The sequence below is a fragment of the Haliotis rufescens genome, unplaced genomic scaffold (assembly GCF_023055435.1).
Source record: "Haliotis rufescens isolate VD_foot unplaced genomic scaffold, xgHalRufe1.0.p SCAF_1, whole genome shotgun sequence".
NCBI lineage: Eukaryota > Metazoa > Mollusca > Gastropoda > Lepetellida > Haliotidae > Haliotis > Haliotis rufescens.
In genome coordinates, this window is record NW_025963779.1 from 36,816,118 (window position 1) to 36,839,706 (window position 23,589).

At 42.7% G+C, this 23,589-nt stretch overlaps 2 protein-coding genes across 3 annotated transcripts in view; one reads left to right on the top strand and one right to left on the bottom strand.

Annotated features, from left to right (window-relative positions):
* Nucleotides 1-6,150, top strand: part of LOC124135701 (lysosomal acid glucosylceramidase-like) — a 33,844-nt gene extending 27,694 nt beyond the window's left edge. For both annotated transcript variants that reach the window (XM_046501179.2, XM_046501178.2), the window contains exons 8-10: nucleotides 1,676-1,839; nucleotides 2,530-2,649; nucleotides 3,908-6,150. In XM_046501179.2, the coding sequence (XP_046357135.2) occupies nucleotides 1,676-1,839; nucleotides 2,530-2,649; nucleotides 3,908-4,013 (390 nt within the window). In that variant the 3' untranslated portion in view covers nucleotides 4,014-6,150. The remainder of the gene's footprint in view (nucleotides 1-1,675; nucleotides 1,840-2,529; nucleotides 2,650-3,907) is intronic.
* Nucleotides 6,151-10,091: 3,941 nt separating this feature from the next.
* Nucleotides 10,092-22,540, bottom strand: LOC124135702 (mucin-5AC-like). The gene is made up of 3 exons (XM_046501180.2): nucleotides 22,180-22,540; nucleotides 20,787-21,162; nucleotides 10,092-12,647 (listed from the first exon to the last, which is right to left on the bottom strand). Exons 1-3 carry the CDS (start codon nucleotides 22,363-22,365, stop codon nucleotides 10,306-10,308), a joined length of 2,904 nt encoding a protein of 967 aa, XP_046357136.2. The 5' UTR covers nucleotides 22,366-22,540; the 3' UTR covers nucleotides 10,092-10,305.
* Nucleotides 22,541-23,589: the final 1,049 nt, after the last annotated feature.

Genomic DNA, 23,589 nt, shown 5'->3' on the forward strand with positions numbered 1-23,589 from the left:
CTCCATTATACAGGTTGTCTCACACTCACTCCATCATACAGGTTGTCTCACACTCACTCCATTATACAGGTTGTCTCACACTCACTCCATCATACAGGTTGTCTCACACTCACTCCATCATACAGGTTGTCTCACACTCACTCCATCATACAGGTTGTCTCACATTCCATCATACAGGTTGTCTCACACTCACTCCATCATACAGGTTGTCTCACACTCACTCCATTATACAGGTTGTCTCACACTCACTCCATCATACAGGTTGTCTCACACTCACTCCATCATACAGGTTGTCTCACACTCACTCCATTATACAGGTTGTCTCACACTCACTCCATCATACAGGTTTTCTCACACTCACTCCATCATACAGGTTGTCTCACACTCACTCCATCATACAGGTTGTCTCACACTTACTCCATCATACAGGTTGTCTCACACTCCATAATACAGGTTGTCTCACACTCACTCCATCATACAGGTTGTCTCACACTCACTCCATCATACAGGTTGTCTCACACTTACTCCATCATACAGGTTGTCTCACACTCCATAATACAGGTTGTCTCACACTCACTCCATCATACAGGTTGTCTCACACTCACTCCATCATACAGGTTGTCTCACACTCCATCATACAGGTTGTCTCACACTCCATTATACAGGTTGTCTCACACTCACTCCATCATACAGGTTGTCTCACACTCCATCATACAGGTTGTCTCACACTCCATTATACAGGTTGTCTCACACTCACCCCATCATACAGGTTGTCTCACACTCACTCCATCATACAGGTTGTCTCACACTCACTCCATCATACAGGGTGTCTCACACTCCATCTTACAGGTTGTCTCACACTCCATCTTACAGGTTGTCTCACACTCCATCTTACAGGTTGTCTCACACTCCATTATACAGGTTGTCTCACACTCACTCCATCATACAGGTTGTCTCACACTCACTCCATTATACAGGTTGTCTCACACTCCATCTTACAGGTTGTCTCACACTCCATCTTACAGGTTGTCTCACACTCCATCATACAGGTTGTCTCACACTCACTCCATCATACAGGGTGTCTCACACTCCATCTTACAGGTTGTCTCACACTCACTCCATCATACAGGGTGTCTCACACTCCATCATACAGGTTGTCTCACACTCCATCATACAGGTTGTCTCACACTCCATCATACAGGTTGTCTCACACTCTGAGCCACAACCTTCAAGCAGCTGTACCTTATTGTATCAGTGTGTTTTACCAATACCATATGAGACTGCCAGAGCTGGCATGGTTCAAGTTATCCCACAACATACATGCTCCAACTACTCTTCTATTGTGAAGCTGTAGGGGGATCATGGATGTACACTGTCAGTGACCAATGGCAACCTGTGACCAGTAGAGTCAGGATGTGTTAGAAAAAGCAGCTGTTTGTATACTTAAAGCTTTATCTTTCATATTGTGTGTAATTATGTTACAAATTGTTGGTACCTTCCTTTTGAATCTTGACTGAGTTAGTTTGAAATGTCTTACCAACTTTTCAAATTTGGAGGTTCTGGTGAGGTTTGAAGTAGTGTGTAATGTTGAACTTGTCACAAGGTTGTCAGGATGTGATCACAAAGGATTAGTCCATCAGTGAGGTGTTTATTGGAACCCCCTTGCTGCTTGTAGGATTTGAACCACTGGGTGACCGGCTGGACAGACTGGAACATAGCGCTGGACACCGAGGGCGGACCCAACTGGGCCAACAACTTTGTGGACAGCCCTGTCATTGTCAATGCTACCGGCAAAGAATTCTATAAGCAGCCTATGTTCTATGCCCTCGGCCATTTCAGGTAAATTCTGGACATCAACTTCCATTGAAACAGCCACTGTTCCTTAGACCTTCCTCTGGTTCCCTGGTGTTCACATCATCAACCCCTGGTTGGCCTGCTCCAGAATTGATTAGACAGGCCACTGTGAATAGATCCCAGCCACCAGACAAGTTTGTGTCGGGCTGGAACACCATGCTTGTCGTAAGAGCTTACTAAAATGGTGATCACCTTGTTACCATGTGTGACCATGGATCATCGCTTGACTCTGATTTGAATATATACAGTTGCCTGTGACACAAAACATGATGCACTCAGCTCCCATTTTCTGAAAGACATTAGATGATAAAACTTGGAAAAACAGTATGACATGTGAAGATCATTCTAGTATCGGTAGACAGCCTCCGTGGTCTAGTGGTAGAGCATCCACCCGGAGAGCGGAGGGTCGGGGTTGATCCCCGCCCGTATCATATCAAAAGATGTGGTGTACTCGGCATTAAGGGGCTAAAACAAGGACTGGTCGGCTCTGATTCAGTATACAGCGTCTGAGTGGGGTATTCATGTTAAATTGTGGCATGGTATCTCAGTGGGCTAGCATTGTCGGCATTAGTCCGGACTAGTATGTAAGCAGAAACCCCATTTCACCTCATCACCATCTAGTATCACTACATGTTTAGAAGGGAAACAACTGATTTGAACAAATTTTCTTTGCAGCAAATTTATTGTCCCAGGAGCGAAAAGGATATCCCTACATGCAAGTGGTTCTGTAGAAACAATTGAGACAGTGGCATTTCTTTTACCCGATGACTCTGTGGTATTGGTCATCCACAACAGGTGAGTGTATAACCTTACAGCAGAATTTCATTCTTTAAAAAGTTTTGTTATGGATACAGTCAGCCAAGAAAGCAAGGCTTAAACTGCTTTCTAAGATAATAGATGATGCGTGAGATATGGATGACAACTACTATATTTATGCTTGCTTATTCCATTAGGGTTCCAGGGCAGAATAGTTCTGTGGGACCCCTGATGGTTGTGGGAGACACCTAACTAGAGAAGCAGACGGCCACAATATATTACTTGATTGATTGTGTGGCATCATGACTCTACTGCTTTGTTTGTTGCTCATACCGTCAGCCATTGGGTTGCCTGATCCAGGCACAGTAATTAGTAGGTTGCAGTTATAGAGTTGCAATATTGCTGACAGCAGCCAAGAAAAACATTGACTGATTTAATTATTGATTTGAAAGATGCATCACAGGTTCAACAACCGTTTTCATACCTCCATGTCAGAATGATGAGATCTGATTGGTCCATGTGATCTTGATAAAATACTATGTATTTCGCCTTGGAGGGAAATAAATTTCTCAGCGGGTGTATAAATCTATTATACCTCGCCACGAGCAAAACGGGCTGCACATGGATTTCTGAGAGGCAGAATAAACCCCTTATGCTCCGCTTGGAAGCAAATAGTTACACACTTTTCCGAGTCAATGTAAGTCATGGGACATAGCGCAAGCTTTAACTTCCACTCAATGGAACAGCTGTTTTCTATCTATTTTGATTTTGTTTTAATTCTTTTACAATGTCATATAAAAAAATATTATTGTTGTAGCAGGATCACTCGGGGTACATGGGGTTTAATGCATCCCTTGTTAACGCAGGATGCATAAAACCCCATGTACCCTTCGTGATTCTACTACAACTAGGGCTGAGAAAAAAATATTGCTTCTCAGGCAATAGCTTTTGAAAATATCAACAAACTAGTAAGAATCCAAATCCGTATATCGCTGTATATAAGGCAGGTTTGCATAACTAGGAGGCTTCACTATTCAATAGTATGAAGTTTGTGGGGAGGAAAATGCATATATATCAACTTCCGAGTTCAATATTGCCTATGTGTAAGAGGCATTCATCCATACTACTTGTGTTTCCTGTAGCTAGGTCAAGTTTTGAATGACCATCACAGAAAAACATTATAAAGGGTGTATGAAGGTTTGCTCATTGATCAGATCCTAACACAGTATAAACAGAAAGTCCACATGATTATAAGCAATTGGATGTATTACTAATGAATTTGAGGTGTTGTTTTCAGCCTTGATGGGGAGTATTTGATGAGCTTGCATGACCCTGCCCTGGGCTATGCCAACGTCAAGTTGGAACCTCTGTCTATAAACACTTTCATCTGGTGGAACAAATGATGTGCCCCTTGCGATGTGTGTCGAGGTGAAAAGAGTTTTGTGTGTTGTGTGACATGTTTGTGAAGAATCAATATCTAATTATTGACTGTTAATGTAATTAAATAAATGTACGAAATATTTATTTGAGATTGTGATATTGTGTTGTATGTAAGGTTTGAGTTAAGAAGTGTTTTGTGATCTCAGATATGATATAGATGAATCTATGCAAGACTGTTCATGCAATGTGTTTCATGCAATGTGTGAAAATCTGTTTCTCCAACATTCCAAAAGTATTTGCCTAGAAAACTTCTGATTAAGGATTTGGAGCATGACCATGTCTGTCATCAGCAGACATGATGTACAAAGTTGCCTCCCTTGCTGCTTGCTTCAGACACTGATTACTCGTGTGTACCTTAAGGATCTGGTTCGTAGATTGATCACAAGTTTCCTCCAAAGGTAGCACTTGAAAATGAGAAATAAATAAGATTGTCATTGCAAGATTGTATATTTATTTCATGTTCTTATATGTGTTATACTGTTGACTCTTGTTCTGGGGCAAATCAAGGAACTGAGCCAGAAGTGTCTTCTTACAAGTTTAGCCACATGTCTGACAAGGATGTAAACTGTCTGTATCACTTGCTACACTGCTATTATCTAATTGGTACACAGATGCTAATGAGATTTTTCACAGTTAAGTAATGATTAGTAAAGACGACAAATACTAATCAGTGTCAGTGAAGTGTGCCACAAATGTTTTGATAATCTGATCAGTTGCTTTAGGCAGACATCTACCACCTATATCCAACATGACTAAATGACTCAGGGGGCCAGGAAATGTTCTTCTAATTTAAACAATTTGAGATATTAGTTTTCAAATTATGTTACATAAAGAATAAAGCAGTCGGCCTGAACAGAAGTTACTTCCTGTCAGTGTTGTCTGGCTATCCAGTCTGCCAACAGGGACCAGTGCAATATCAGTGTTTGTTAAAACTGTTGTGGAAGTTTTAAAAGATTTATAATCCAGCATAGTGTCTGTGAAGATTATTGGAAATGTTTGAATACCAATAAATATGTATTTTATTTTATTATTTGAGACCTGTGAATACTCCGAAATTGCCATGTTTGTTTGTTGTTTAATGATGCAGTATCCAAGCTGTATCATAGTACTCGGTAAATAATCAAGTTGCTATGCTATTTCAGGATATCTATTTATAGAGAGAAAGAGATATAGATATAGATAGATATGTATAGCTGATGGCCACATCAGAATATTTACAATCTTGTTATTATGTCCATATTTTCTTATAAAATTAAAATGTGTACAGCAAGCCATACATTCTCAGGACCCCCAAATATGTTTGACCAGTAGCCACATGGCAGCAATGTTATGTACAATTCCCTTTAATTCATTTCAGCCATGTTCTAACAGAGTGCCTGCTCTCTAATACAATTCTTCAGCAAATTGTTCGAACTGAAAGTCCGGTGAGTTTATGTCGTGACCTGCTTGTCTCCCATCGGCCTCTGTGAACATCTTCTCATCAGTAACCACTGGATCCATGAAACTGGAAATTCAGTGTTTGTTCCCACCAATGATGACACCTGAATTTGTTCTTGAGGTTTAATTCCGTTTGGCAATATGGCCACAAGGGCAGCCATATTGAAAAATCTATTTATGGCCACAATTCAGCTTTTTTTGTACAAAATGTAATGAAATTTGGTATGTTTACATTGTTGTGAGATTCAACACATATTTGTTTTAAAAATATAATTTTGACCTTGTTTGGACCATGCTCTGAAATTCTCTCATATTTGGCTCTGTAAATATGGTCCCAGACTAAGCGATTTGAACTTTGGCATGTGGGATTCTCCTCATGATGACATATGCTACTCACCGTTTGCTAAGGACCACCACTTTAAAAGGTAATATGTCAAACTGGAGCATCTGTTGAAATAATCAGACAATATTGTGTGAAGACATGTTTAAAGAACAAAAGCCTGTTGTGCTGTGCCACACAATGCCAACAAACAACGTGTGACCAATAGTCCGTCAGATCACCCGTCAGAATGAGAGTATCTGACCTAAACTGAAATGTAAAAAAACAAAAAACAAATCAAATTCATTGAGAAATAACACAGACTCTCAGTAGCGCATACATTATCAGTGTGATGCGATCACAGCCTGGCACCATCGCACCATTTTAAGGAAAAGAAAATTTTACATTTGACTTGTTAGAATATGACTTATAAAATTCATCATTTTGCCAGTATGACCATAATTACTTTTAATTTTCAGGTGTCAATAAATTTACATTAACATGTTAACTTTTGTTTTCCTTTTATATATTATGCCACTGATGACAGCTCTCTTTCATGAATGTGCATAATATTCATACATGAGCATGACCAGATCTATAAATCAGTACTGGAGAGATACAATATGTTCTCAGTGACCTGTCTGAAAGATTAGTGTTGTACAATCTGGAGCTCACCTGGTCAAACTGAATTTTGATGGGGTAGGATGCATTCAAAACAAAATATTCCCATTTCTGCCAAAAGACACAGAAATAACATGCCCTGGGACATCGACTGCATGTCATTAAAGTTATAGGGCTGCCACAACAAACTCCAGGTCTCTTCACCAAAACTATCTCACTAAACTGTCCAACAGTGGTATCAGTTTACACTGGAAATATGTAGATGCCTAAACGGAAACATCTTCCCGAGGTGTACACTCGCCTGTATCAAAGCCTAGTTTGTGGAATAATGCCCACAATTAGGGTCAACATGTCCCCTTCTCTTCACAAATAGGCAATATAGGCGTTACTATCCTCAATGTCACCATATTTCCTGTAATAAAATGTCTTTGTCTGAACATTACAACATCCGTGTGTACTGTATCTTCTTTCAATTACACCCTGAGCAAATTCACCACCGTACCTTCTTTTCGGAAGTGGCGTCACCATCTTCTCTACTATATCTAAGTTAGCACAACAGTGTTCTCGCTGATGAGCTTGAGATTTTCAACCAAGCGAAATATGTCTTATGAACTCGAGTTCGGCATACAAAATCAACGGATATATCAGTGGATATATTTAATAAGCAAGAAGTCTTTTTTAAATGAACTGTTAGCTGGACAAGATGTCATGAGTATTGAAACAGGGCAAAGGTAGTTCCAAGTTGTATTTGAGGCGGACCGCACCATGGCAAATCCATACTGGCGATACCTTGACCAGTTCAAATCGAAAAACAGTGTACATTTCCTGGCGTATTTAGTTTGTTTGTTTGATTGTTGCTTAATACCGCACTCAGCAATATTCCAGCTACATGACGGCTTGGACCTGTGAACTGTCATTTTAGCAACTGTAGACTACCATGCAAAATGTCTTACATACAAATTAATAATTTAAGTCATCTCAATATCTCCGAAATGTGGTTTTGCATCTCTTTTTTAATACTATGTTTTGTGTTTGTTTGTTGTTTAACGCTACACTCAGCAATATTCCAGCTATATGGCAGTGGTCTGTAAATAATCGAGTCTGGACCAGATAATCCAGTGATTGACATCATGAGCATCGATCTACGCAATTGGGATACGATGACGTGCATCAACCAAGTCAGCGAGCCTGACCACCCGATCTCGTTAGTCGCCTCTTACTACATGCATAATCGCCGTTTGAGTTTCTGAAGACCTATTCTACCCCAGATCTTTACGGGTTCCATGTTTTATGAGTATATGTAATATATATAGGATCTTAGAGAACAAAATCAGCAACCCATGCTTGCCGTAAGAAGTGACAAAGGAATCGGGTGGTCAGGCTTGCTGTCTTGGTTGATGCATGTCATTGTATTCCAATTGCGAAGCATGTCATTGTACTCCAATTGCGTAGATCGATCATGATCGCAGTCATTTTGCTTTAATATTGGTGAGTGCTGCGTTAAACAACAAACAAACAACTACATAATTACTGGCATCGTTATAAGTTCTTATTAAAGCGGATCTAGCCTCAGGCAAATTGGCATTTCCAGCAAACCATAAACATCATTTTGATTGCCTGCTACTTCAAAGTGGGGGGCACGGGTGGCCCAGTCGTCTAAGGCGCCGCGATTCGCTGTGCAGAGTTGCGTCCCTTGGGCACGCCAGAAACCTATGATTGTGGGTTCGAATCCCGGTTCGCCACGATAATGTTTCTAGGTTTGTCAGCACCATACCCGTGCTCGTGGGTTTCACCGAAGTGGTAAACGTCTGAGACCTGCATCACTTCGGGCTTTCCTCCCACAATAAGCTGACACGCCGTGATATAACTGGACTACTGTTAAAAGCGGCGTTAAACCCAAACTCACTCACTCACTCACTCACTTCAAAGTGTATTATGTATACACATGCACAGAAGTTAAGCGCCACCCACCATATTTGTGAGCTGTTACTTTTGGCACTTAATGATGACTATTATAACGAGATGAACGATTGCTATAAGCCGTATATGTAAACCTCATGTGATGCAAAAGTTGTCCTAAAGCAAGTTTATCTTGTGTTCCAAAAGAATATGAGCAGAAAGGAATTTTACCGAAGACCAGAAATTGAAGGATTAGAAAACATTGAAAAACATTTTTTGTCATGTAACTGTCATGATATCAGCGGACCATATCAGTGTATGATCCACGGACGTTGACCACAGCTTCAACCCTACGCCTCATACTCATTACAAGTCGTTGAATGCTTCTCTGAGGCAAACGGATCCATTCTTCATGAAGTGCGGCTTCAAGTCCAGCGAGATTTTGAACTGGGGGATCACGATGTCTGATTTTCCGGCCAAGAATGTCCCAGAGCTGCTCAATCGGATTAAGATCCGGACTACAGGCCGGCCATGGAAGAGTGGCAATAGCTTCTTGACGCAAATAAGCCAAAACTGCCCGAGATCTGTGTGGTCTAGCATTGTCGTCCATGTAAACAGGTCTTGTCTGAAAAGGGTGGTTGTCAAAATGAGGGACTACCACTGGACGAAGAACGGCATCTTGGTATTGTTGGCCATTCAGGTTTCCACGAACACAACCCCATATCATGACAGACCCCCCGCCACATGCTAAGGTCTTCTGGGTGTTCCTTGGTGCAAAACGAGTGTTACGTTGCCTCCAAACACGAATTCGACCATCAACAGTTCGTAGCAGCATTCGACACTCGTCAGACCAATGGATCCTTCTCCAGTTGGCCAAGTTCCATCGACTACGGGCACGACGCCATATCAGACGATTCCGCATGTGCCTCTCAGTCAGTTGAGGACGTTTTACTGGTCTTCTGGTGTTATAACCAGCCGCTCTGAGGCGACGCCTTAAGGTCATCGTCGAGAGTCTCTGATGGGTAATCCACTGCAGTCTTAAATCTGTTGAAGTGGCAAATGGATTTCGTCTGACTATCCTGAAAAGACGTCTATTCTCTCTGTTAGAGGTCTTTCTTGGCCTACCAGACCTATGCCTGTCATTGACATTGGTTTGACCATGTTTGACAATCAAACGAGTGATAATACTGTGATGACGACCCATTTTTCTTGCAATGGCCCTGCATGACATGCCAGCATTTTTCATGCCTATCACTTGCCATCTTTCAGCGTTCGTTATCTTTCTCCTCACCATGGCTGATTTTCAACCTCTATTTGAAGGGGAATCTCACACAGGAGCAAAATGCAACCACGTGTCTGAAACTTGAATTTCACGTAAAGCACGCTTTCCTTGTGGTATCTGGACAAATTTGGAACTATGGAAGCCTAATTCAGTCATACATCATCATATTTCGTATTTCTGATTCCCACACGTGAAATCAAGAGACTATGAATATGGTGGCGCTTAACTTTTGTGCATGTGTATATATTAACTATGTCTCCGCCGCACACAGCGTACTGATTACAGCGTCTAGACCTAGATTGAAAGTTTGTACTGTACAGTTGTGAGGAGTTCTTCTTTAATAAGGCCGTAACGCTGTGTACCAACATTTTATGTTACGCCGCCAACGTTGACCACACCAAGTACTGTTCATCGGCTAATTCATCAGACAGGGTGCAGTCACACGACGTGTAGTCGAGAACAAAGACACGTATTATGGCATAATACTGGATAAAACGTTTATTTATACCGTCAATCGATTACCACACACAAAGAAACATAGTGCAGAATTCATTGTTGAGCTACCAGCATAGTAGTGCGGAGATGATTACTAGGCTGTTTTTATGATATGTCCACCACCCCAAAGAGACTTCATTAAAGACAAAACTGGTTGAAAAATAAATTAACTCTTGACATATGTGTCAGATATCATGTATTGCTAGATTTTACAGTAACAGATTTCAGCTGGACAAAATCCCCCCATGCAATTCTGTTCACACCATCTGTTCATGTGGTTTGTGTCAATCCAGCTCCGACAATCCTGCCTGATAAACTCCTCCCCCGGACATGCGCAGATGCACAGGTTGAAGGGACAAAGTCCCATCATGCACTGCGTGGCACAGTACCGGTCAAAGTTCTGCATGTTCGCCCATACCCCCTTCCCTCTGCAGATGGACCGTCCCGAGGCACACATAGGTCCTGGAACACCCTCTAGTTCACGTGGAAGCACCTGTTGACCCCACATGGGGTAGTTCCTATTGGTGGGTTGGGCGTTGAAAGTTGTGGATCTTGGGCCCTGGGTCATCATGTTGAAATTCGCAGGTCCACCGTTCACCGCAGAGGCTCGCATAGCCATCATCCTCTGCTGATTCAGCATCATGCGCTGTGCTCGAGCTTGTACCTGTGCTTGACCCTGTGCTTGACCCCGTGCTTGTGCCCGAGTTTGAGCATGTGCTTGTGATTGTACCCGGGTCTGGGCCTGTGCTTGTACCAGGGCTTGTGCTTGTGCTTGTGCTTGTGCTTGAGCTTGTGACATTCCAGGTGGAACTATTACTTGACCGTTCATCATAGCTATTTGATAAGGGACGAATCTGGGAGGGACATTGGACATTTGGGAAGACATTGATGCAAGGTGGTCCTGGTGTGTCATCCACGGTTGATTAGGGTCCACTATAGCGTTGGACGGCACAAACACTGGGTTATTGTTAGTCAGTACCCCATACTCACTGAAACTTTCTGGCGATGATGTTGTTGCCGAAGCGTTGACATCTGGTGTTTTGGTTGCTGTCTTTGTCGGTGCTGCTGGGTGTTGAGATGGTCGTGACTCGATGGGGACATCAGCTGCGTATGGACCCAGAGCTACAGGAATAGGAGTCGTACCAAGGTACTCACCGGGTGGCGCGTTGGGAGTGAGGTCGTTTGTGATGTAGTAGAGCTCTGTCGGGTAGTAGTTTGTGACGTACGGGACGAAATTGTGGCCGTATGTGGAAACTAGAGGCGCATCTGTAATGAAATAGCCTTGAGTAAAAGGGACTGCAGGAGGCATTTCAGTTATTGTTGTTGTTGTTGGTGGTATTTCATTTGTTGTTGTTGGTGGTCTTTCAGTTGTTGTTGGTGGTCTTTCAGTTGTTGAAGTGGTGGTAGTGGTGGTGGGAGTTCCTTTTGTACTTGTAGTCCAAAATATAGCAGTTTTCGTCAAAGAAGTGGTTGTTGTAATAGGAGTAGTTGTTGTAGTTGGTGAAGTAGTCGTGGTTGTAGTAGTCGTAGTGGTAGTTGTAGTTGTAGTAGTTGTACTTGTAGTGGTCGGGTAAGTAGTTATAGGTGTAGAAGGGACTCTTGGTTGTTTTTTGTTCGTTATAAGAGGAATGTTTTCCTGCGGAAGGTCGACAGGCGCTTGTTTTTGTATTGCACCATTCTGATTTGCTCTGGAAACTGTAGATACAGATGGTGGCTTTTTGTGAAAGGATCTAGACGAACTAGATTGGCTTGATATGAGGACAGACGGTGTTTCATCCTTTGAATTGTACATTCTGTAAGGATAGCTACCAAATCGGCTTAGGAAGGATTTCCCCGTGAAAGAGTTCACATGTTTGGTAGGGCTCCCCGTCAGAGACTGAAGTGAAACTTTCATGAACTGCGAGGTGCCTGCACTTGCTTGGACGTGCCCGAAACTAGTGGGCACACTGCTGCGATTATTGTTATTTCTTTTCATTAACGAAGTAAAACTGACCCCCCTGGAAAGATTCGGATCCTCCTGTGGATCTGGGACTTGTGCATCTTTCACGCCAACGTCTGGCTCAGCCGGCTTCTGGAAGAAGAGATCTGACGATGAGATGATCAGAGGTTGTGGCGGGGGAGCGGTGCCTGCTAAATACGTTTTCAACGGCCCCTTGTCTGGAGGAAGAGTAACAGCAGGCTGTATCTTAGGTTCAAACCTCGATACTTTCCGAGCGGGCATTCCTATGTTCATTCCGTTGTAAGCTTCTGCAGTGATTTCTACAGGTGTTGGTGCCCCTAATCGCCCACCTGATGAGGGCTGACGTGCAAAGTTCTTGACCTTGACCTCATTAGTTTTGACATCTTGACCTCCAGGCACAACAGGATGTGCAGTCGAAGGGGTGGAAACTGTGGGTGGCGACACGGTTCCCTGAATATGTCCAGGTTGGCCCATCTCGTACAGGGGATAGTCGTTTCCTATGGCAACGTCAGCACAGTTGTGCCACTGTTCTTGTTTGCCACACCCCATGCACTCGCGGCCGTCCTTGATACCCATATGCTGACCTGGAACATGGACACACATTTATTCCAGCAGACATTTAAGAAACATGTTGGTACATTTATGATTCACTTGTGATGAAATGTATTAAAACGTGTTATATTTACAGTACATGAACCATGGCTACTGATAAAAGAAGGCGGTGGGGTAGCCTAGTGGTTAAAGCGTTCGCTCGTCACGCCGAAGACCCGGGTTTGATTCTCCTCATGGGTACACTGTTGGAAGTCCTTTTCCGGTGTCCCTCGCCATGATATTGCTGGAATACTGCTAAACGAGGGGCGTAAAACCATACTCACTCATTCATTCACTCACTCACTCACTCACTCACTAATATAACAAAAAATAAAACACCTTTCCCTTTCTCGATTTCAGCTTCGTACTTTTGTGGTAAAAAATGCACATTTTGGATGTGGCATAAACGACCGACATTTCACTGTTAATGTACAGTAAACTACGTTTATAACGAACACGCTTATACCGAATTGACGGATATAACGAACTGATTTTGGGTCCCATCGATTTCCTGTATATAGGGTGTTTATGTGCCTATAACAAACTACGGTTATAACGATCTAAAATTAATGGTCCCTTGTAGTTCGTTATAACCGTTGTTTACTGTATTTAAAAATTCAATAAACCAGGCGATTGTTATGGTGTGAGCGATATGGCATATACGATTGGTGAGAGTTGTCATATCAATAATTATTATATTCGTAATGATATATGGAAAGATCACTCCCCGTCGCTGCAATGTTCAGTACAATCTTGATACCATCGTTAATACATTATCTGAAAAATATCGTGTATGTGCGTGTGTGTGCGTGGAGAAGGGCTACCGTGACGAGGGTGTACTAGGGGCAGATTTCATTTGCCGGAACAGGAAATAGTCACTGGGGGATATGTCTGAGCTGTAGGGTGGGTGATTTAACTGTACAGCCCAGACGTAGCCCCCAGTGACTATTTCCTGTTCCGGCAAATGAAATCTGCCCTACGTGGAAGACGCTTCCAGGATGACGGAGACATAAAGGCTGCCACAGAGGCATGGGTAGAGGGCCAATCTGCGGTTTGTATAAAAGTGGTATTAAATGCTTGAAAGACAAATGGAATATGTGTATTGAGGTGAATGCAGATTATATTGAAAAATATAAGTGCAAAAGATATTCTGCGACTTGGTCTTATATTGAAGTTGCAAAACTTATTGAACGCCCCTCGTATGTGTGGAGACGGGCTAGTGTAACATGTGTGTATGTGTGGAGACGGGCTACTGTAACGTGTGTGTATGTGTGGAGACGGGCTACTGTAACGTGTGTATTTGTGGAGACGGGCTACTGTAACATGTGTGTATGTATGGAGACGGGCTACTGTAACGTGTGTGTATGTATGGAGACGGGCTACTGTAACGTGTGTATGTATGGAGACGGGCTACTGTAACGTGTGTATGTGTGGAGACGGGCTACTGTAACGTGTGTGTATGTGTGGACACGGGCTACTGTAACGTGTGTGTATGTATGGAGACGGGCTACTGTAACGTGTGTGTATGTATGGAGACGGGCTACTGTAACGTGTGTGTATGTATGGAGACGGGCTACTGTAACGTGTGTGTATGTGTGGACACGGCCTACTGTAACGTGTGTATGTGTGGAGACGGGCTACTGTAACGTGTGTGTATGTATGGAGACGGGCTACTGTAACGTGTGTGTATGTATGGAGACGGGCTACTGTAACGTGTGTGTATGTATGGAGACGGGCTACTGTAACGTGTGTGTATGTATGGAGACGGGCTACTGTAACGTGTGTGTATGTGTGGACACGGCCTACTGTAACGTGTGTATGTGTGGAGACGGGCTACTGTAACGTGTGTGTATGTATGGAGACGGGCTACTGTAACGTGTGTGTATGTATGGAGACGGGCTACTGTAACGTGTGTGTATGTATGGAGACGGGCTACTGTAACGTGTGTGTATGTGTGGACACGGGCTACTGTAACGTGTGTATGTGTGGAGACGGGCTACTGTAACGTGTGTGTATGTATGGAGACGGGCTACTGTAACGTGTGTGTATGTGTGGACACGGGCTACTGTAACGTGTGTGTATGTGTGGAAATTCCAAAGCAATGAACAAATAAGCATCATACATCCTGTATTGTGAGTAATTCTAAAAATATTATGACATTTTAATTGTTGTCATTTCGTACATATCATGCTAATGTAATGAAACCATGGACATTTTCATGACGAATATATCCAAGAAATTCGTTGATCGTGTTCTCCATTTCCTTGTAACCGCCATGAATCAAGCAACAAGTAATAAACTAGAGATACTACACTGACACTAACTGACCACTGGCTGTTGGTCAACACGTGCTCCTGGTACTGTTTTCATCTGTGGACAACTTGGTGTGGATGGAGCAGGAGAGAATCCCGGGTCAACAATATAAACTAAGACATGATAGCCTGAGGGTAAGGTCTTAGGGAGAGGGTAATCTCATAAGGCTCACACGCCTCTAGTACAACCGAGAAGTATCGCATGGGAGTAATGATTTAGTTTATTGAGATTACTATGCTCGCACCCATGACACCGAATTAACTTAATTGTTTATGTAGGGGGCACGGGTGGCCCAGTCGTCTAATACGCCGCGATTCGCTGTGAGTTGCGTCCATTGGGCACGCCAGAAACCTATGATTGTGGGTTCGAATCCCGGCTCGCCCCGATTATGTTTCTAGGTTTGTCAGCACCATACCCGTGCTCGTGGGTTTCACCGAAGAGCTAAACGCCTGAGACCTGCATCACTTCGGTCTTTCCTACCACATTAAGCTGACATGCCATGATATAACTGGAATACTGGTAAAAGCGGCGTTAAACTCACTCACTAATTGTTTATGTCAGGTATATCACACGAAGAGTATTTATAATAAAAGTGCCCCACCATTTAATAATCAAAGGTGGCAGGGGAGCTGATGGGGGTTATTTGTTGTTTGAGCTATACTGTTGTTTTCCCTGAAAGCAGAAGCTAAACAACTGACCCCCCCCCCCCCCCCCACACACACACACACACACACACACCAAGAATATCATAGGGCGGCGACTAACAGTAAAGGACCATCTGATATTCTATTGGGAGGCCTGGGGTTTTGCATCGAGATTAGATAAATTTTTTTCAGATACAGTTACCAAACCAGATATATATATATTTTTTCAACACTGTGAGCATGAATTAATTAAAAGAAAAACACCGTTCAACAATGTGACCTTGTGGCAGGCAACCCTTTTTATTAAGTCTGAAGCAAAACAATAAATTTCGAGAATTTTGGGGGACACTTTATTTTTTCCGATACAATCTCATCCCCTAAAGCAGTATTTAAATAAATTTACATATGCAGCATCATATTACTATTTTTTAAAGTACAATAATTCCCGAAACACTTTCGGGAATTAATGTACTTTTTTTTAAAATTGGAAATTTTAATATTCAAATATTAAGTAGCTTTTTACCGCTCATCCAAAATGTCTTCAATGTCTCGAAAGCAAAACAACAAGTTCAAATGATGTCATCTTTTCATAGCAGTGATGCATTCGCTTTTCGCAACAGATACATACGTTGATTTTATCACCGTCAAACCACCCACAAATTGCGTTATATCAGTGACAATACAATGAACCTAAGGTTGACAGTGTTCCTATCTTGTACATAACGGTTGCCAGCTAGGTCACACAAACAAGGCATAAATGTGTCACCCCCGACAGGTTTATGGAGATCTGGAAACGCCAGCACTACATCCTCCTCTTGCACATGTTAGCGGAATTCTAGAGGGTCTGTAACAATACCTAGATTAAAGACTACACTTGATGTGACTGATACGTTGTGCATGTAATATATATGAGGATGGATTTTAGTTGAAGATATAAAACTATTTTCTTTACTTGATCCACAATCAATCTAAAACTGCGAATTTATATAGTGAGTTACAATCCAAGTCCCTCCCTTCTCTTTTTATGTCAGTCTCTTTACATATATTCAGATGATCCAAACTTGTAATAAAACGTAATTGTTTAAAAGTTTTATACTGCGTCATTTGCTCTATTTTTCCTTACAAGAAAGTTAAATATTGACATAATTGTTATAGGGCACCAAATACTCTATTATTCCTCAACAGAAATTAAAAATATTTGATATATTAGTTATAGTGCACCATTTGCTCTATCATTTCTTTTAAAACAATTTAATATTTCATATGTGTGTAACATTTGCTCTAATATTCCGTAAAATAAATTTTAATATTTTAATATTTGATATATTTGTTATAGTGCACCATTTGCACTATCATTCCGTAAAATAAATTTTAATAGTTGATAAAATATCAAATTTAAGAATTATGTCCCCCTATACAACTAGGCATCCCGTGTCCAAGGATTCTGAACGACTGAGAGAATTGCGTCCCCCTATACAACTAGGCATCCCGTGTCAAAGGATTCTGTACGACTTAGGGAATTGCGTCCCCTTATACAACTAGGCATCCCGTGTCCAAGGATTCTGTACGACTAAGAGAATTGCGTCACCTTATACAACTAGGCATCCGGTGTCCAAGGATTCTGTACGGCTAAGAGAATTGCGTCCCCTTATACAACTAGGCATCCCGTGTCCCAGGATTCTGTACGGCTAAGAGAATTGCGTCCCCTTATACAACTAGGCATCCGGTGTCCAAGGATTCTGTACGGCTAAGAGAATTGCGTCCCCCTATACAACTAGGCATCCCGTGTCAAAGGATTCTGTACGACTTAGGGAATTGCGTCCCCTTATACAACTAGGCATCCCGTGTCCAAGGATTCTGTACGACTAAGAGAATTGCGTCCCCTTATACAACTAGGCATCCGGTGTCCAAGGATTCTGTACGGCTAAGAGAATTGCGTCCTCTTATACAACTAGGCATGCCGTGTCCCGGGATTCTGTACGGCTAAGAGAATTGCGTCCCCTTATACAACTAGGCATCCGGTGTCCAAGGATTCTGTACGGCTGAGAGAATTGCGTCCCCTTATACAACTAGGCATCCGGTGTCCAAGGATTCTGTACGGCTAAGAGAATTGTGTCACCTTATCAAATGTAATCGAGCGTAAGTTAAGACATTGACCTGATCGCCGCAATTTTCATAAATTTGCCATATAACTTGCAACCAAGTTTGTTCACAGAATCACAGACACACCGAGCAACCCCTTTCTAAACAATAGTTTATAGACCAAGCAGACATTGCAACGCTGAATGGAGCTAAAATGTGTTCCTACTTGGTGACCTCATTTGCATATTTATCGGATCCTGGTACAGGATTGGTTTATAGCATCCTTAACCCTATTCATTTTATATGTGTACTTTGCAAAAAGAAAAACGCAAAAAAGTAACATCGTAAATACCTGATAGAGTGTTGCCGACATCCATACAAAATTAATACCAAAAAAGAATTGGTCATTTCGGCATGGATTAGGACTGATTTATGTGGAAAGAATGAGGTCTACGAAATTTGGTTAAAACGATGGAAAAATCGCAAAAACACAACAACGTGGCGCCGAAACACACCAACATGACATGCACATGAATCATCACTTCGTGGCTATAAGACTGGAGAATCATTTTCAGCTGTAGCCAGTTTTTTTCCACGTAGCACTAAGCACCATTACAAGACTGTGGAACCGTTATCAGTAACACGGGACGACATGTGACCTTTCCCGGTCGACCAAGTATCACTACAAGAGCAAAGGACTGATTCAAACGGCTACGACACGTACGTGAAAGAACCACCACGGCCAGCTCTACAACACGGCAATACCGCATTGCATAGGATATCAGCCCAGGCAGTGATGAACCGTTTACCCGTTGAAGGTTTTCGCGCAAGACAACCAGTTCGAGTGTCAATTTGACGTCAATGGTGTCAAGGTCACAGAGTATGGTCACAACTGCGATGGAGACAAGTTTGGTTTATTGACAAGTCACGTTTCATGCTTCGCCGTGCGGGTGGAAGACGTCGTGTTTACAGTCGTATCGGGGAACGTTATGCATGAAACTGAATACAGGAAGTGGACATATTTGGTGGTAGTAGTGTGATGATGTGGGCAGCCATATCCTACACTGGTAGAACAGACTTGGTGCAAGTTCTGGGGAACTTAACGGCACAACGTATGAGATTCTTCGGCCATAGGCCCTTCCCGTCATGCAACAAGCGAACGTCATTTTCCAACAAGACAATTCCCGACCTAACACGGCAAGACTGACAACGGCTTTTTTCAGGAATCACAACATCCAGGTCCTGCTGTGGACATTCAGGTCTCCAGATTTAAACCCAATCGAACATTTATGGCATGCACTGGATCAACGACTGCGAGCACGTCAGGAACAACCACAGAACCTCCGACAGCTGGCACAAGCACTGCAGGCAGAGTTGGTGAAAATTGCTCGGGCCATAATTCGGGGTCTGATTGCTTCCATGGGACGACGATGCCAGTCAGTTTTGGACTCTAATGGAGGCCATACAAGATATTGAGAACAGATGAATTTGAAAATCCACAGTTCCACGTGTGCCATATGGAATCTGGGTCAATGACAATGATGTGTGCCAATTTTGAAAATCGATTACCATCTGTTGATTATCTATATGATATATAAAATATGTTAAAATCTATAATCAGTTTTTGGTTTCTTTTTTTCAGAATATATGATAATGTGGCTTATGATTGTGCAACGAAACATTGCAAGTGTTTAACCAGACACCAGAGAGTAGTGGATGACAGTACAACACAAAAGGTCGGTGAATGGCTAGCAATAACTGATACATTATATTTATGGACACTTATTTCCACATGTATCGCAAAGACTGTTAAACTTTTAATTTATTACAGGAAACATTATGTTCTGGGTGAATGAGAGAGTCAGGCGGAACAGTGTTGAGGGCGAACCAATGCGTGTTTGCTTCAGGTGGGAGAAGAAGGGAAGTTGTGGAAGTTTAGCACTGGTGGAAACTCACAAGCAGCGGATCCTGCACAGACGAAGAGATGACTTTAAGTATAGTTAGAATGCTTATTGTCCTATTGGCTGCCATGCCAGTCGTCAGCGTTGAATACAAGGATGGTTGGTTGGTTTAAAGTATGTGACTTGACTGAATTGTCCTGGAGCACTGACTGGGCATGTCTCATATAATCAACACTGGTTTGTGGGCTCAAGACTATGTTTTTAACAGGCTGCCAACATTTATTGCACGGCGTTTCATATTGTTTGTTTTGTTGTTGTTTAATGCCGCACTCAAGAGGCGAGGCATACGCGAAAGGTGGCGCAGCCGTGCACACTAAGATAACTTCAGGAAGCGAGTGAATATCATGCTAATGTTAGGAAACGTCACGGTCACAAATCTCCCTACGGCGAAGCGCCCAATTTATTACATAGTGTCAAATGATCTGGTATACAGAAACGCAGAACATAGATCAGTCTAAGTTATCTTATTTGCATATTTATCAGATGGGATTTGTTTATGGCATCAGTGGTACTAACCGTAATACTGTTTGTTTGTTGTTTAACGCCGTCCTTAGCGACGTTCCAGCTAATGATTGCGATCTGTAAATAATCTAGTCTAGACCAGACAATCCAGTGATTGACATCATGAGTATCGGTCTATGCAATCGGAATACGATGACATGCGTCAAAACAAGTCAGCGAGCCTGACCACTCGATCCCGTGAGTACGACAAGCATCGTCACCTATTACGGCAAGCGTGGGTTGCTGAAGACCTATTCTAACCTGGGTCTTCATGGATTTTCCTATTGCTGATCATAGTTAAATATTGCATTGACTTATTGGTGAATATTAATAAAAGCATATTCAATTTAGCGTTGTAACTGGGTTCCAAAATATGATGACCATATGTGATGTATGTTACATGCCACTACTTCTCCCTTCGATAATACTTGCCATCCACTTCATGACAATACAGTGAGTGAGTGATTATGGTTTTACGCCAGGACACCAGAAACGGGCTTAACACATTCTACCCATGTCGGGAATCGAACATGGTTCTTCGGCGTGACGAGGGAACGCTTTAACCACTAGGCTACCCGACCGCCTCCTCATGACAATACAACGTATCCATACATGACGCTTGAGTACTGACCTCCAACCCACCTCCACTGCAAGACACACTGGGCACAGGTCAGGTTGTCCGGAAGCTGCCCAGTCAAGTTGACCATCACAAAAGGTCCCTGTAGAGTGAGGGGGTAGCGCAACCCCGACCCTTCCACACGGACAGGGTGTTTGTCCAGGCACAGTTGGTCCACGGCGTGCTTGGGGTCATTCCACGGACATATTCGGAACTCGAAGTAACCCTTGTGGTTCGAGGTGATGTCAAGGACGAGGGGTATTTTCTGCCCCGTACGGTACCGCCGGGTAATAGTTCCTGTGGCGTAGGTACCGTTTGGTTCATTCCGCCTTGGTCCCTGCCAGGGATCTCCACACACCCCGCACCTGCCATCTTGGAAGTGGTGTTGATTCTGTGATCATACAAAATACGTGGTCTAGTGACAAGTTTCCTTTGTAATATATATTTTTATAATTACAAATATTAAATACAGGAAACTAGGTGTATAACGAACACGCTTATAACGAACAGACGGATATAACAAACTATGTTTTTTGGTCAAGGCCATTTGCTGCATATATGCTGTATATTGTATATACGCTTACAACGAACTAGGGGCGGTCGGGTAGTCTAGTGGTTAAAATATTCGCTCGTCACGCCGAAGACCCGAGTTCGATTCCCGACATGGGTACAATGTGTGAAGCCCATTTCTGGTGTCCCCCGCCGTGATATTGCTGGAATATTGCTAAAAGCGGCGTAAAACCATACTCACTCACACACTCAATCATTATATCGAACTACGGTTATAACGAAATAGAATGTGTCCAAGGCGGATCCAGGGTTTAAAGAAAGGGGGGTAGGGTATCCACTTGTGCGTTTTGTAACTTCAGTGGGGTGGCACCCAAAAGCCTACCCCAAAATCACACAAACACTGTAAGCAAACCAGTATTAATTTTACTTAAACAACTAGGTCACCACGTCATCATGGCAGGTAGTTGGCATACAAAAAGTCATTTGCTGTAAAAGAAAAAGGGGGGGGGGGGGGGGGGGCACCCCGAGAACCAGTGAATCCGCCACTGGTTTAGATACTGTAAGGCCACTCGTCCCCGCTCTCCTACATATACACAAAAGCCATGCTGATTCAATTCTATTCAATCTCTGAATATCTTTAAGAGAATTATATAAGACCTAATCGGTGTCCCAGGCATGCGCAGTAGTGCCAGAGCATCATGATGCATGTTAATGTGCCCTGTTGTGACACGACAGACATTTCCATATCAGAAGGTCGTGAACTCAAAGTCACGATAAGCAGCCTTTATCTAACTTTACACGTCATAGATAAGTACAATCGTGATTCCAAACAAACAAAAATGGGTTTCTATTCTCAATAGGTTCGTGGTGTTATTTTGCGTGAAGTTCGTGAACTTACCACAAAGCCGCCACAATTAAGTCCATTGTCGTCGTAATTCTTCGGCGTGTTAAATCCAAACCGCCACATACTCGATCTCATGGGGGGCTCGATCATCCGCCCGTGACTCGTCACCCCCGCGGGAAGTAGCAGTCCAAGAGCAAAGGAAACCACGAGCCCCCATAATCCGAAAAAGTTTCCTTCCATATTAAACTAAAGGAGGTAAAGACGTACAACCAATGCTGACAGGTGATTTTCGCCTACCGAGGGTGTACGGCATCCAACGGGAAGAGCCGTGACACTTTGATGGCTAGTTTCAACTGTCACACTAAACATTTGAAAAAAAAGAAGGTTAAATTGTCACACACTGAGCGCATTATATGCCCTTTCCTCTATAAATCACTAACTGTGCATTCTATAGAATTACAGACCAGAGGACTGGATATTATAAGAATCTATTCAAAATGAATGTGAATTTACCATTCTGGACTGTGCACTGAAAACAGACAGTTTAATGGCATCGGATGTCTGCACGTCGGCCTGCGGAACGGGTTGGTCTGCTATGCGTGTGAGTTCCGTATTTAGTTCAAGTACCACTCAAACAACATCACACTGCTCACCGTGAACGTCGTGTATTGTAAGGTGAACGTCGCGTATTATAAGATGTGATCTTGTCCTTACATGGGGACTGTGCTCTAGATGTGAGTTGCTGTAAACGTAAATATGGTTTGTTTTGTTTGTTTGTTGTTTAACGCCGCACTCGGCAATATTCCAGCCATATGACGGCGGTCTGTACAAAATCGAGTCTGGACCAGACAATCCAGTGATTGACATCATGAGCATCGACCCACGCAATTGAGATACGATGACATGCATCAAGTCAGCGAGCCTGAACCCCGGATCTTCACGGGTCCGTAAATATGTTAATGGAATTATTGGACATATTCAAATGATTGATAACTACATACTTTCAAGTTTTAGACTTCTGAGATCAAGTGATTGAAATTAGAACTGCCATCCTAGTCCCCCTATAAAGTATTAATGATGCCTAGGTACGAGCATGGTTCCTTCTCTGACACTAACAGGACACTTCAATACACAGCGAAGAAAGAAGTCGGACATGGATGTCTTGCTTGCAATTGTGTTTTGTAATCTTCCAATTTTGTCAACATGGACACATCAAATGTCTTTGAATGAATGAATATGTCTGCTGTGTCTGAGACTGTGCGGACTTCTTGGAATTGCAATTGATATCTTAGTTCCATGGCCACTCGGATGGTACAGATAGACCATGTTGCCTCAGAGACATTGTATGTTTTTTCACATACTGTCCCCGTGAAGATCCGGTCTTCAGCAACCCATGCTTGTCATAACAGGCGACTAACGGGATCGGGTGGTCAGGCTCGCTCACTTGGTTGACGCATGTCATCG